The 16,183-nt window shown below is 35.3% G+C and overlaps 1 protein-coding gene across 2 annotated transcripts in view; it reads left to right on the top strand.

The window, feature by feature from the left end:
- The window catches only part of LOC101737535 (mucin-2), a 95,289-nt gene that overhangs the window by 46,284 nt on the left and 32,822 nt on the right, over positions 1-16,183 (top strand). For both annotated transcript variants that reach the window (XM_004925398.5, XM_021347508.3), the window contains exon 3: positions 15,825-15,923. In XM_004925398.5, coding sequence (XP_004925455.2) covers positions 15,896-15,923 — 28 coding nt within the window. In that variant the 5' untranslated portion in view covers positions 15,825-15,895. The remainder of the gene's footprint in view (positions 1-15,824; positions 15,924-16,183) is intronic.

Genomic DNA, 16,183 nt, shown 5'->3' with positions numbered 1-16,183 from the left:
TCCCGCCTATTTCTGCCGTGAAGCAGTAATGCGTTTCGGTTTGAAGGGTGGGGCAGCCGTTGTAACTATACTGAGATCTTAGAACTTATATCTCAAGGTGGGTGGCGCATTTACGTTGTAGATGTCCATGGGCTCCAGTAACCATTTAACACCAGGTGGGCTGTGAGCTCGTTCACTCATCTAAGCAATAAATAAAAAAAAATACAAATTCAACAGCGCTACGTCGTAATTATTTACTCAAAAAAAATATTTCCTCAAAATAGGACGGAAAACAGGTTTTAACGAAATAAAAAAATGTAATTAAAGGAAAGATAAACATTTTAATTGGACGACGCTAAATTCTTCTCCGCGTAAATTGTTTATGAGCACATATAGAGTACATATATACTTACGAAAATAACTCACCTCCAGTATTTAGCACAGGCATTATTCGATACCGCTTCTTATAAGGCCGCGGCAACAGATATTGTAAATTTCAATGAGCTTCACCTTAATTTAAAACAAATTTTACGGTTTATTCCCGCCTTTTTACTGTCGTCATAGCGTCGTCCGTGTCACCAAGGAAACTACAAAGAGCTCTACAACTTCGGGAAAAATACAACGACAACAAAAAAAAACGCTAGATTAAACCGTAAAAATATTTTTAATTAAATCTTAGATCCGCGAAAATCAAAGACAATATTGTAAAACAGTTTTATCTAACCTCAAAAGTACGAGCGATAGTCACGGAAGACAGCATTTAGTAATTTATAAACTTTTTTATTTATATATTTACTTACTGGTGGTAGGACCTCTTGTGAGTCCGCGCGGGTAGGTACCACCGTCCCGCCTATTTCTGCCGTGAAGCAGTAATGCGTTTCGGTTTGAAGGGTGGGGCAGCCGTTGTAACTATACTGAGATCTTAGAACTTATATCTCAAGGTGGGTGGCGCATTTACGTTGTAGATGTCCATGGGCTCCAGTAACCATTTAACACCAGGTGGGCTGTGAGCTCGTCCAACCATCTAAGCAATAAATAAAAACTAATTATAATCTAGATTTACCTTTTTCTATTACTATAAAATCGTACGGCGTGAACCAAACAAAGACTTCGACGGTATAGCTGTGTTTCCGCTGACCTATTTCACAATGGAAGCGAAACGATCCGAGATGCCCGGAATGTTCAAGTCGTGAGTCCGTAACGTTAAATACAACTAGCTGTGATCATTCTGCTGTTAAATACTTATTTCTGCGCTGAGACTGCGATAATGACGTCATTTAGTAAAATAATATTCACGCGATATATCTGGTATGGTCCTGCGCATTTCCTTTAGGACGCGGCTTTGTGTTGCTCATAGGAAATACGCTATGAATCCCCGATCCATTAACGGTGCTTTTAGGTACCACAAGCATCGTTCACCGTCCTCGTCCAAGGGCTCGACGAGCGAATTAACCCATAGAGACAGCCCACTGAGTTTCTCGCCGGATCTTTTCAATGGGGTCGCGTTTCCGATCCGATGGTAGATTTTACGAAGCATTGCTCTTGCTAGGGCCAGTGTTAGCAACACTTCCGGTTTGAGCCCCGTGAGCTCACCTACATGTCAAGGTGAAGCTGAAATAGCCTATCAAGGCTATCAGCATAGGTAGGGAAAAAAAGCTATGAATGGGACTTTGGCTCAGTCGTTAATTAATGGGTAGTCTTCGGTAACTGTTAAACACCAGAAATTCTGTGAGCTCTGTGTCTGTTTGTCTTTGTTTTATCAATTTAGGCCAATGAAGAGTATTCTAGTTAGAGACATGAACGGAAAAGTACGCAGCATGATAATATGGGATATAGCGGAATTAGCGGGTAGCCATCATAGAACACAATATATTTGACACATGTCTGAATCTCGCTAACGGCATTTTCTAGGTAAATTTGAATTTATACAAGCTCCGAACAAAATTTGGACCATTGGTCTACTGAGCAATTTCACCCGCTCGGTGGAAGATTACTCTTTGTCTTCATTTAGATAAGAAATAGGTAAATAATAATAAATAAATATTTACTAACAATCACGCCACGTTAACTGGTCCCGTGATAAATTCGTAAAGAACTTGTGTTACAGGTACCAGATAACGGAAATAAATGTAAGATTTTTATTATACACATACATATATTTAATATACATCCATAACCCTGGAAAAGACATTTATATTTATCATACAAATATCTTCCCTTGGCGGGATTCGAACCCGCGACCCCCTTGTGTAGTGACCATGTCACTTACCACTACACCAGATGGTCGTTAAAGGTGCAAGGAGAAGACAAAAGTAGACCAGACGTTTGATCTACATTAAAAGGAATCATTTTAAACGGTTAATGAACTTTTCGAAGTTTGCAAAATCGGTTAACTGAGCGGTTTTTGAAGGTCAATAATAATTTTCGTTTGTTACTCAATGAGATTTCTAAATCCTTGAATGTTTCTTGAGCAAGAGACATTTAGTTCTCGACGCCACTCGGAAAGGGCATCGAGCCTTTGTGAGGCTTGTACAACTGAACGGACAAGTGTTATATTTACAATTGTTTTACAATATGTTAATATTTACAATTTAATTTCGTTTAGTTTAATAATAATATGAGTATTAAACGGTGGGCAGCGGCTTGGCTCTGCCCCTGGCATTGCTGAAGTCCATGGGCGACGGTAACCACTCACCATCAGGTGGGCCGTATGCTCGTCTGCCTACAAGGGCAATAAAAAAAAAAATTTTTTACTATTTTTATGCTTTAATTTTTTCGTATTCACACAGACGACCGATAAACAGGTAAAAATGATTTTAATGAAAGTATCTGTAGTGTTTTTTTGGCATATGCGTTACTTCACAATCACCTCATTCATTTTACTAAATCGCTGCAAGAAAAAAAATGTCTGTTGCATTTAGAAGTAAAAAATATAAACCAGTGTAGTAATAGTACGCAATCTGATATCTATGAGCCTCGACAACCAATTAACGTCAAGTGGACCGCGAGCTCGTTTACCCGTCTACGCAGTAAAAAATAATCAGTATTACCAGGTAGTAGGAAGTAGATAATGCGAACGTGCTTGATACAGGTGCTTCCCTAACATGCGATAGATACTGGTAAGAAGTACAATGCTATTACTCGCTCTATTTTTACTACTAATATCGTAGTTATAACGTTAAGTACTGGTGGTGTACTGATACATCTGGTTAGTAGCAACTGGTATTTAAAACTTATGTCGTAGCATGCGCAGTCGAGTCGGCATAGCGGTGTTAATGTGCTCCAATAATAGCTTAATATCAGTTAGATCGTGAGCACAAACTTGGTTAATGAAAAATCATTAGCCCACTGAGTTTCTCACCGGATCTTCTCAGTGGGTCGCGATTCCTATCCGGTGATAGATTCTGCGAAGCTCTTGCTAGGGTTAGTATTAGCAAATTCTCTCAGGTTGAGCCCGTGAGTTCACCTACCCGTCTGGGCGTAGGTGGAATAGACCCTTAGGCTATCAGCAAAAAGATAGGGGGAAAAACACACAAACACTTTTATTAACGTCAGTACCGTAATCAGTAGTCTGGTAGTTAGGATGCGACTCACGCGCATCTGACACGCTTGCGCTTGTAAGCGTTGTTTCATTGAAGCTAGGGGTGTTTCGCGCACTGCATGATTTATCGATATTGTTTTTTTTTTTTAATAATTCTTTATACTAAAATCGATTGAAAAATTCGCTTAGCAATATTTGGCTGGACAAAAAAAAAGCAAAAAATACTAGTGTTAAAAATGAATCGTTGCTAATGAAAAATAATTATTATTAATGAGTTCATACAAACGATAATATTGTTAAGTAAATAGTTTACATTATTAACGTTTTTTTTACATTATGATAGGCTTAGGTTCTCGGTTCTATTCATAATCAACACGGGCCCTTGTTACAATTAAATTTAAAAAAACACAATTTCTTTGAAAGTAAGAGCTGCAACAAGATAAACCTTTAATAAAAACGTCGGTACACATATTATGAATACTGTATGAAGATTTTCACATTTTTATTAATATTTTCACAGAATAAATTACATTAAATTAAAAAGTAAAGAAACTTTCTTAATGTTTTTTCACTCGTTAAAATACAGATGATTATATATTATCGCTACTTTCTTTGCTATCTCATTATTTTTTAAGGTTTTTTATTATTATGTTTTTGAATGAATCAAAACGTACTGAATGCAAATTTAGAGAGATAGAAAATTCGGAAATGCGTAAACAAAAATACATTCATGAACTTTCCAGCTGTGAAATCTGGGCGCGTAGTGTTTTTGAATTGAAACTTCTTTAGGCGCATGAGGGTAAAATTTTTACAGATGTAACGTCATGCAGGCATGCAATGGATGTGTCGGAAAATTTTTAATACAGCGCCATCTATGAGTTTTTTTAATACTAACGTGCGTATGAAACCTCTTGTAGTGAATTTCAATTTAGGATTATACGTGACGTTAAAATATCGATTCACAGAGGGCGCTACCTCATACTATAAAAGATGATTTACAATTATTTACTAAGGACAAAATTTTACATAAACTTAGACATTTAGGATAATTGTATTTTAATTTTCAAGGTTTCACTTCTAACACGTGTGAATTGCACACATGTTTCTTTCTTTTTTTTTTTAATTAATAGATGTTTTATTTTAAAAACTGCGGACGGATAGAGCCGGTGATATTGCCCAGTAGGTTGGTATTTGGGACTAGTATATATGTGGGATGGTGTAGTTGGATGAAACAATACTCCCTGAACTGTTCTACAAGTAATTTTAATTTCTTCTTTCAAAAATAGCTTATGACGGATATAAACTATTCCATGATGAATGTAAGCTTTTCTCGCTAATGTCTTTGTGCTTATACACGCGTTTTAATTATATTTTAATATTTTTCTCTTTAAAGTTCAAATTCAAATGTATTTGATGTTTGTATCATTTTAGTGATGAGCGAAAGAAAGGTTCAATACTAACTTACAAAATGCATAGCATAGCTTTGGTCACACGCCGTTATGAAATTTTTTATAATATTTGTGAAGCTATCAGATCTGAATTCCGATGCAGAATGATATTGTTTTTTATTCACAATTTTTTTAGTTATATTTCTATTTATCTTCTTATGTTTCTGCTTACTCTGCATATTATCTCAAGGTATAATGTTTATTCCCATGTTAGCATTTAAGTGAAAGTATATTTGTATGATATGATGTACACACTTTAAGATATGAAAATGGTCTTTAAGAAACACCTTAACTATAGCGTGTTTCATGTTTTTAAGAAATTTTTCGACAATATCATTACTATCGCTGCACTTGAAAGTAATGTCTTTAGCGGTATTAGCTCGTTTTCATTTTAGTTTAAATGGTTCCGAATATTTATTGTAAAACAAAATTTATTATGTATTGAAATATTTATTTTATTTTACGAAAATTACGAATAGTGTGAGTTTAAGGCATATCGATAACTTATAAATCATATAAAATTTCTTGGTTTTGTTTTATCGATATATGACTTATACATCACTATACGAACTTAAACGAGGTGTCCATGCGCATACTGTCACGAGTGTTGGCACTAAGTGTGCTGTGTGACTCTATAAGCTCACACAAAGCTTGAAAAGTGTGCTTAATTGATGTTCTACAAAAAAAAAAACTTATTACACCAACAAACCAAAAAATATTTTTGTATTATAAATATTTTAGAGATGATATTTTAATTAGTCACGAACCCAAGCAAGTAATCTGACAGTTTCTACGTAAGCGAACCAGAAAATTACGACAGACTTCTGATTCTGTAGAAATGGCATGAGTACAATTTAAAGTAGAAGCTGTGACATAGATACGCGAGTAGCATAGGGATGTACCGCTGACAACGCATGTTATGTTACACTAATCTAATTTCTGATGATAATTGAACTTAATCGTGAATAAATAAAAATGAATTGCTGTTCGTTAGTCTCGCTAAAACTCGAGAACGGCTGGACCGATTTGGCTAATTTTGGTCTTAAATTATTTGTGGGAGTCCAGAAAAGGTTTAAAAGGTAGATAAATATGTAAATGCTCGGAATTTAATAAAAATAACAATTTTGTTTTTCCTTTGATGTGTCCCCCGTCGGACGGATTCCTTTTGTTTCTTTTAAGTTTATTTTATGCAAAAGCTTAGGTGTTTTATTTATCGATTGAGGCAATACGAATTCTTCGGGATCAACTAGTCGTGAATAAATATAATAAGGTACACCGGCTGTGTCAGTATAGTTTGGGGAAACGAAGAAGGTCGTAAAGAAAAAAGTTTTTGGATATGACTATTTACGTAATATGAATTGTGTTTTTCAGTTGTTTTCTCAACTGCACGTCATGTAACGAAAACGGCAAACGCGAGGTCAATGGTCTCGTGTGCTGCGGGCAGGTTTGCACGCTTTTGTTTTAAATTGTGGGCGTATCAAATAAGATCCAGCTAAAAGGGCAGATACGATCGCCCTGTCTATATCTATCGTGAAGCAGTAATACCTTTTGAAGGGTGGGACAGCCGTTGTACTTAGACTGGGACTTAGAACTCATGTCTCAAGGTGGGTGTTATGAGGTTGATGTCTATAGGCTTCGAAAGTCACTAAAGACAAGGCGGACTGTGAGCCGAAGTTGTCGTGGCCTAAAGGATAAGACGTCCGGTGCATTCGTATCTTGCGATGCAGCGGTGTTCGAATCCCGCAGGCCGGTACCAATTTTTGTAATGAAATACAGACTTAACAAATGTTCACGATTGACTTTCACCGCACAATTATAATTTGCATAATTACTGATGGTAGGACATCTTGTGAATTTGCACGGGTAGGTACCACCACCCTGCTTATTTCAGCCGTGAAGCAGTAATGCGTTTCGGAAGGGTGGGGAAGCCGTTGTAACTATACTGATATCTTAGCACTCATATATCAAGAAAAAAAAACCCAAGCAACAAAAAATGTTTTAATATTTTTTTGTATTTATACTTATACCTTGTGTACACAATTTCTTAATTAATATTTACTCTACATCCGATATACAAAGTGGCATAACCACTAAGCTTTGTAAGAAATAAAGATTCACTACAGCAATGGCATACTTTACAATAATCATAGATAGTTGGTTGTTGTAGGTAGTTGTAGCTTCCGATCAATTATTTGCATTAAGCGTCAGAAACCTCGACTATTATTGGCTAGAAATATAAATAAAAAGTCAAATCCAAGCAAAGCCAATCCCGTTAGAATACTACGGAAATGACCTACCCGCAGTGTTGTTTGTAACAAACTATTAAAAAGCTGTAAGCCCTTATTCCCGGAGCGTGTAATTAGCGAATCTAATGATTCGACAAAAACTGATTTCGTAACAGCACAAAGTGTCTGGTAATATTGGTCAAGATATCAAGCGGGTTATTAAATTTTATTTGTCACTTTTTTGTGTTCGTTCTTCTTCTTTTTTTCCACCATATTCCACTTGGTGGGGCCGGCATGGCTAATTTTTTTCTTCCATTCTCTTCTATCAGCCGTCATCTCAAAACTCACTCCTCTCTCTCTCATATCGTCAATCACACACTCCATTCATGCCTTCTTCGGTCAACCTCTTCCCCCTCTATCATGCACTACCATTTCCATACATCTCCTAGTCACATGCATCTTCTTTCTACGCATCACATTTCCATACCACGCTAACCGTCTGCTCTTTAATTATTAATTTCGTTATTAATTTCTCTTTGGTCGTGTTAATGTTAATGTCTGAGAACGGCGAAAGACGAGGTCGAGAAAACATTCATTTTAAATTTATAAGACATAATAAAAAAGAAAAATATGTTTGATGAACTATTTTTCACTTCTTAGAAGTCGATTAAGATATTATCTTATACCGTTAAACGAGCAATTCTTGTATATTAATATATATGTATATAATCTGAATCTCGGAAACGGCTCCAACGATTTTCATAAAATTTAGTATACAGGGGATTTCGGGGGCGATAAATCGATCTAGCTACGATTTATTTTCAGAAAATGTTGTTTTATTCGTGTTTTCAATAATCAACTCTTCCCGACATCTATTGGCGAATAATAATACTATTTTTCTTAATTGAGGGCAACTACCCGCTTTAAAGACAAAACAAGATAGCGTTATCAAAAAAAAAAACCGAGCACAGCTCAGTCATCATCTAACTGAGGTCTTAGAAAAGTAGGAGAAATGCTTATTACTCTGTTACGCATCTTTGTTAATCAAACAATGTTATGCAAGAAAGACATAAGAACTGAGTACGACAAATTAAAATTCAACATGTTATAAAGCATCTTTTTGTGTTCTTATTCGAATTTCGGACAGCTCTTGTTGTAATAATCACTTCTGTTTTAAAATAAGATATTCAATTTCCAATCTCGAGTTAACACTCTCAATGGTACAAGAGATATTGATGCAGCGAGGGAGTCACGACCCTCAGCAATGAGGAGAACGACGCGAGCAGGATGACTTAATACTAAACCTTACGGTTCGCGATCTTGGCAACAAAATGCACTGTGGAACGTTACCGAAGTCAAAATAGGAACGTGTCGCAAATTGTAGGCAGACGAGCATACGGCCCACCTGATGGTGAGTGGTTACCGTCGCCCATGGACTTCAGCAATATCAGGGGCAGAGCCAAGCCGCTGCCTACCGCTTAATACTCTCCACAAGCCTCGTTTGAAGAAGGTCATGTCATAGCGCTCGGGAAACACCGTGGAGGGGAGCACGTTCCATAGCCGGATGGTACGTGGCAAAAAAGATCTCTGGAAACGCACTGTGGATGACCGCAGTGGCTCTTGGTAGTATGGATGAACTCTACTCCTGTGGCGGGTGGTGCGATGGTAAAAACGAGATGCCGGTATCATCTCGAACAATTCCTCAGAGCACTCCCTCAGCTTAGTACCTATCCGCCTATGGGAATGATGGCAACGTGTGGATTCGAATTATGCTACATCCAAGTTGTTGGTACTGTCGAGTACTAAGTGTCAATATAATACCGTCAGCTATGTAGAACTCTTCTAGTTCTAGGTATGTTTAATATATACTGATTGTAAAACAGTAAATTTAAGTTACGACAAACACATTGTACTGGAAAAGGGCAAGTCAAGGTTTCTTTACTATTCTATTATGTTCTAAAATGACATTCCGAATCGATAGTACAATCATAACGATCTAAATTGACTATTTAGATAGAAACGTTTTGATATTATTTGATTTTTCGTGTATAATGTAATTAGGAATTATTTTAGACCCTCTTCTTCCTATTCTTTAAATATCATCATCGCATGTTGTTACTTTCTATACAAACTGTAGCTGTCTCTTTCGTGCTCTTTTAGGGGAAGAATGAGGGGGGCGGGGACCAGAATAAAAAACCAAATTACAATTTTTAAAGTTACTTAACGCCCGCATTTCTTTTAACTTTGGTTGTCACTGTCTTCGATTATTAGTATTCATTTTCACTCACGTCATATTCTAGCACATAATTACGCGTGATTGGGTATGCTCTAATTATTTTTTGTATTCTTTTAACAAGGCAGTCAATGACACGACGATTTTTAACCAAGCGCGCGAAACGCAACAATGGCATTCTTTTAAGAAAAATTTTCACGCGTGTGTCCTTCTTGCTTACTCACGTCCAATGAAACTAAGTCTAAGGTCAGTAGTACAATGCGTTATGTTAATAAAAATGCTTTTGTATTAACTCGAAAATGACCTGATTCATGTACTCGCTAATTTTTCTTAAATTAGAACTGTTGTGAACGCTATGACTATAGCACTCAATTGTTTATTTCGTACCGACTAGGATACAGGTTTAAGAATATGAAGCTAATGTTTTTTTTTCCTAGTCGCGTAGAACGAGCCCGAAACCCGCCTGGTTTTAAGTGGTTACCGGAGACTGTAAGCACGGTCATATGATTGTACTACCACTTTAGGACATGAGACGGAAATCCTGATTTGTGTTGTGTAATACGCAGCTACATACGCAGATATATGCAAGGCAGCTGGCATGAGCTGGATGAGAGAAGCCGAGGATTGTGCTCAGTGGATTGGAGGGGCCTATGATCAGCAGTGCTATAGGCTGATGATGTGATGTGAATACACAGCTCTCCCACTCTTCAAGCCGAGACTCGTTATTGCTTTGCGGCAGAACTTCCCACCCTTCAACCCGACGAGCCTCTCATTATTTTGCGGCAGAAATAGGCAACGACGACGCAAAACTGTACGCCATACTAATAATTGACTTTTGATTTAATTTTTTTTTGGGCGGTCGGTTCGGTTGTGTTCGGTTCGATTTCTCTGCTCCCGTAAATAAATTAATTAAAAATAAACTAACACTTCATAATATCATTAAAACATATCAAAGTAGTGTTAAAGGTGTATAAATAAGTAAACTATATTATAAATAGTGCTTTAAAACGTTATTTAATTGATTGTTAACGTTATAATATTGCTTGGTGAGTGTGTAATATTTTGTAATTTGAGGGTAATCTGACCGGCAACTTCGTAAATTTTCTTTACATATTTTATTGTAATTTATTTTAAAATGATGACTCGCAGCATCAAATCTCGTCAGGTTGATGAACAGCTTCGTATTGCTTTAGAACAATTAAAAAATACTCGCGAAAAATATGATATACTTTTACAAGAAAGTGAACAAAATGAAGAGGAGATGCTGTCAGTCATCTCTAAGAATACTGACCTTAAAAAACAATTGTCTCACCTCTTCATTGAACACAGTGAAGCTCTTGAGACCAACCAGAAGTTGCAGGATACGATTAACACCTTTTCTCAATGCAGTGATGAATTTTGTGATTCATTGAAAATCACCGCTGAGTTGAGACATAAATTGGCTGAGGCTGATGATTGTATTTCTGACTTGCGGTCAGAGCTATGTAAACTTAAGGAACAGCAGCCTCAGAGCTTATATTCGGAACTGGTTAAGAGCGAACCCTCTTTGGTTGCTGTAGATACTGCCTTGAATTTTGACATAACTACTATTGATCTGACTGGTAGTGATGCAGAGACCTCAGAGCGCTCCCAGTTAGTTTTAAGTAAAAATAAAGTAAGGAAATATGTTAAAATTAATAAATTAATATATAAGACTCAACGTAAATTGAGAAATTACAAGTCTCAGGATTACATCAAGCTCATTTGCAAGCAGAGAACTTCACTTTCACACCAGGTTGCTGTATTGACTGAACAGAGTCAACAAATTCATCACAAACACTTGGAAGAAATAGAATGTTTATCTACACAAATAAACAATTTAAAGTCAAGTTTAGAGAACATTACATTAAACTATGAACTAGCACAGAGGGACATTAGTGAGCATGTGTTGGCAATGGACAATTTAATTGATACTTGTAATTATAATCAACAGCGTTTTGACTCTTTGACAATGCAGTACGCTGAATGTAAATGCTCTGCATCGGGTTGTCAGGAGCTACCACATGTTGAAATTCAAAAACATAATGTGTCTACTCTTTCAGTGCTAGAGTCTCAAAGCAATGATATTATGAAGGCAGCACCTATCTGTATACCTACTACTGCATCTTCACAAGATTCTAGAGAAGACAAAATTAAAATTAAAATTTTTAGTGATGAGCTGGGGAAACAGATGGGTGTGGCATTACATGACCTTTGTTTTGGACAACATGTGATTAATTACTGTATGCCAGGTGCTAATCCAGCACAAATATTTGATAAGATTTTAAATACCACACATTGTCTAAACACTGTCATAATAATTATGTTAGGGAGGAGAGAAAATGTTAACCAAAAACAAATTTTGCATTATGTTGAACAAGTTAATATGTTAAATATTAAAAAAAATATTATGTTCACTTTTCCTTACTTGCAAGACTTACCGACAGAAAACAAAATTAGATTTAATATTAATAATGCAATTTATAATGCTTTTGATAATAATAACTGCACCTTGACATCCAAAAAATATGCATTTAAATTAATAGACATAAATAATATAATAAATTTTAGAAATTTAAGGACATCAAAAAATGACTTATTTAAATTAAGTAATAAAAATTTTAGACAAGTAGCAACATCGCTACAGTATTTTATACACAATTTCCTAGCTATAAATTTAGCTAAAAAAATACCTGCTTCTATTGAGCAGGAAAAAAATATGACATGTTTTAAGACTTTGGAATCTGCTTCCAATTTAAATTAATTAATATGACAAAGGAGTCACACTCTTGCAATTACAAATCAATTAATACAACTAGATTATACCCATCAAAAGACGTTAACGTTTCAATTATTAACATATTCAATTTGGTGCATCAAAATTTACAAGGAATGATGGGTAAAGAGCTAGAAATTGAAATGTTTTTAAATATGCATAATATTAATGTATTCTGTGTTACTGAGCACTGGTTTAGAAATTATGAATTATTGTTTAATTTTGATGATCACCAGTTGTCAAGTTCCTTCTGCAGAGAGAACGCTATTCGCGGTGGCTCACTGATTCTCGTTAGTAAATGTTTGAAATGTAAGGAACGAAAGGATGTAGTGGCCCTCTCTGTTGAGAGAATTATTGAAATTTCCTGCGTTGAGCTTGAGCACCTCATTGTTGTCTGCGTCTACAGACCTCCTGATGCGTTATATGATTCTTTTGAAAATATTTTGGAAAATGTATTGCTGAAGCTTTCTGTTTCTAATAAACAAATTTTTGTATGTGGTGATTTTAATATTAATCTTTTAGAAAACACAAATACCACTATTAGATTCAGAACACTGTTAAAGTCATATAACCTCCCAAACTTATTTTTAGAGCCTACTAGGACAACGACCACATCGGCAACATGTTTAGATAACATATTTACAAATGTAACACCGATTAACAAAAAAATTATTAATCAGTTAACATCAGATCATAGTGGACAATTTGTGTCTTTTGAATCTAATATCAATTCTATAGATAAAAATACTCTTGTGATTGTTCCTATTAATAAAAAACGAATTGAGAAGTTTAGAAATAATATCAAGCAAGAACATTCAGAAATTATTTATAACCATAACCCAAATTTGTCATACCAGAATATGTTTGAGAAAATTAATTTGGTCTTTGCTGATGTATTTATTCCTAAAACTGTAACATTAAAAAACAAAACAGTGTTCAGCGAGTGGGCCACCACCGGAGTGTACAAAAGTAGAAAAAAGTTATATGATCTGTACTCTGAAAAAGCCTATAATAATGATGAAACATTTCATCAATATGTCAGGAACTATTCAAAAGTATTTAGAAAGGTTTGTTTAGCGGCAAAATCTTTACATTTAAGTGATTTAATAAAAAATGCCCCTGACAAGATAAAGATGACTTGGAACATCATTGGTAGAGAAAGTGGAAAAGTCAGAAATAGCCACCAAGAATTCTCATTAAAAATAGATGATAAATTGCTAACTAGTCATGAAGATGTGGCTAATGCTTTTGAAAAGTTTTTCTCTGACATTCCAGTTTCAACTACCACTTCTCTAAATTCATCCCCCACAGCAGCTGAAATATTATTGCATAAACATGTCAACAAATGTAATGAAATTTTTAAATTTAGGAAAATTAATTCAAACAATATTATAAAAAGTTTTAATAGCCTTAATGTAAAAAATACAGCTGACTTGTGGGGAATATCAGTAAAGGTTTTGAAGTCTGTAATAGACATTATTGCTCCTCATCTTGCTAGTATTTTTAATGATTGTATTAGGTGTGGTGTATTTCCTGACTTAATGAAACATAGTAAAGTGATTCCTCTTTTTAAATCTGGTAGTACTGATGACCCCTCTAACTATAGACCTATTTCAGTACTCCCTACGTTGAGTAAAATCTTTGAAAAAATAATTTTGACACAACTTTTAGAACATTTTAATTCAAATAACCTGCTTCATAATAAACAATTCGGGTTTACCAGGGGTCGCTCTACAACTGATGCAGGTGCTTATCTAGTCAAAAATATTTTTAAATCTTGGGAGGAATCACATGATTGTCTTGGAATTTTCTGTGACTTATCCAAAGCATTTGACTGTGTTGAACATAAAACATTGGTGAGGAAACTACATCACTATGGTATTAGGGATGGTGCATTGGAACTTATCACTTCCTATTTATCACGACGGATACAAACAGTAGATGTGAAAGGTAATAGATCTTCAGGTACCTTGTTGAAAATGGGTGTACCTCAGGGTTCCATTTTGGGTCCTTTTTTATTTCTAATATATATAAACGATTTACCTAGTTTTATTGAGTCCCGACACGAGGTCGTATTATTCGCAGATGATACATCTTTATTATTTAAAATTAAACGACAATTACAAGTCTATGACGAAGTGAATGATGCGATTTCGTGTGTGGTTCATTGGTTCCGTATCAATAACCTATTATTGAATAGTAAGAAAACTAAATGTATTAAATTTACTTTAAAATGTATTAAACCATCTTTAAATGTGAGACAAGTGGATAGTGATGTAATTGTTTCTGAGGAATCATTGGAGCTTGTTGAGTCAACCGTATTTCTTGGTATAACAGTGGACTCCAAACTGCAATGGGGACCTCATATTCATAAATTGGCGAGTAAGCTCAGCTCTGCAGCATACGCAGTAAAAAAAATTAGAATGTTAACAAACGCGGACACGGCTCGTTTAGTTTACTTTAGTTACTTCCACAGTGTCATGTCCTATGGCATTTTGCTATGGGGCAATGCGGCCGATGTAGAAACGATATTTATTCTGCAGAAAAGAGCTATACGCGCTATTTATAACATGCACTCAAGGGAATCCCTGAGGGAGAAATTTAAAGAAATTAAAGTTCTCACTATGCCATCCCAGTACATTTTTGAAAATTTGATGTATGTTCGTAAACATATTGAGGAGTTTCCTAAAAAGTCGGACATACATAATAGAAATACTAGGAACAAACACAAGCTTGTTGTGCCGATGAGTAGGTTACATAAGATAAGAAATTCATTCGGGTGTTTGTCTGTGCGCCTGTACAACAAAATCCCACAAGATGTTCAGAACCTACATATACATAGGTTTAAGAAAACTGTTAAAGAACATCTGTGCAATAAAGCTTACTATAAAGTCAATGATTATCTAGAAGATTGCACAAAGTGGGAATGAGTTGCTCGCTCCGGGCATTTCAATATTGTAGTAATTGTTACGTTATAATACTCATTGTAAAAAACTCATATTAAAAAAAAAAATGTAATATTAAAAAATTAATAAATAATAATTGCTTATAAAAAAAAAAAAAAAACATGCCCGCTGAGTTTCTTGCCAATTCTTCTCAGGACGGAGGCTAGTTCTTGTGAATTGGCGGTAGTTCTTTTGACGTTCAACAAGTATGTACTTTCATTTATGTTGAATAAAAATTTTTTGATTTGATTTGATTTGATTTGATTTGATTTGAATACTAGTAATACAAGTTTTTCGTTATCCTGATAATTAAATGTGACGAAAATTTAAATGAAAAGCTTTGAAAACTTAAGTTAGTTTTATTTTTTATTTTTTTATTGTCGAGATGTGTGGACGAGCTCACAACCCGCATGGTGTTAAGTGGTTACTGGAACCCATAGACATCTACAACGTAAATGCGCCACACACCTTGAGATATAAGTTCAGTATAGTTACAACGGCTGCCCCACCCTTCAAACCGAAACGCATTACTGCTTCACGGCAGAAATAGGCGGGGCGGTGGTACCTACCCGTGCGGACTCACAAGAAGGACCTCTTGTGAGTACCACCAGTAAATCTTACTTAATTACGCATTTTTAAAGTTTGTATTTCTTTTGCAGGAGGCGTAGCGAACGATGGTCAGCGGGATAAACGAAAAATAATATTTTCAAACGACAATATGAAATGAATAATGGAGTCACCGGTCAGGATATGTTTCGGTAATAATAATTGCGTTTTTTTATCATCTCAAATAGTTCTTTAGATTACTTTCCCCACAAAACATACCGAATAGCATACAGAGTGAAACATTTTTTTCTATCCATCGATACCTATATGAAAATGCTTAGTCTGTAATTTTTTGTCCGGATTTCAAATATCAAATGTTTCTAACCTTGAGTAGAATATGAACGTTGAAACAAATGAAAAACACTTCGATTGTAAAGAGAGGAATCATAAAAATATGGATATGAAATGGGCT

Source organism: Bombyx mori, chromosome 21 (assembly GCF_030269925.1).
Source record: "Bombyx mori chromosome 21, ASM3026992v2".
In the NCBI taxonomy this organism is placed as follows: Eukaryota; Metazoa; Arthropoda; class Insecta; order Lepidoptera; family Bombycidae; genus Bombyx; species Bombyx mori.
This window is presented reverse-complemented; position numbering and strand designations above follow the sequence as displayed.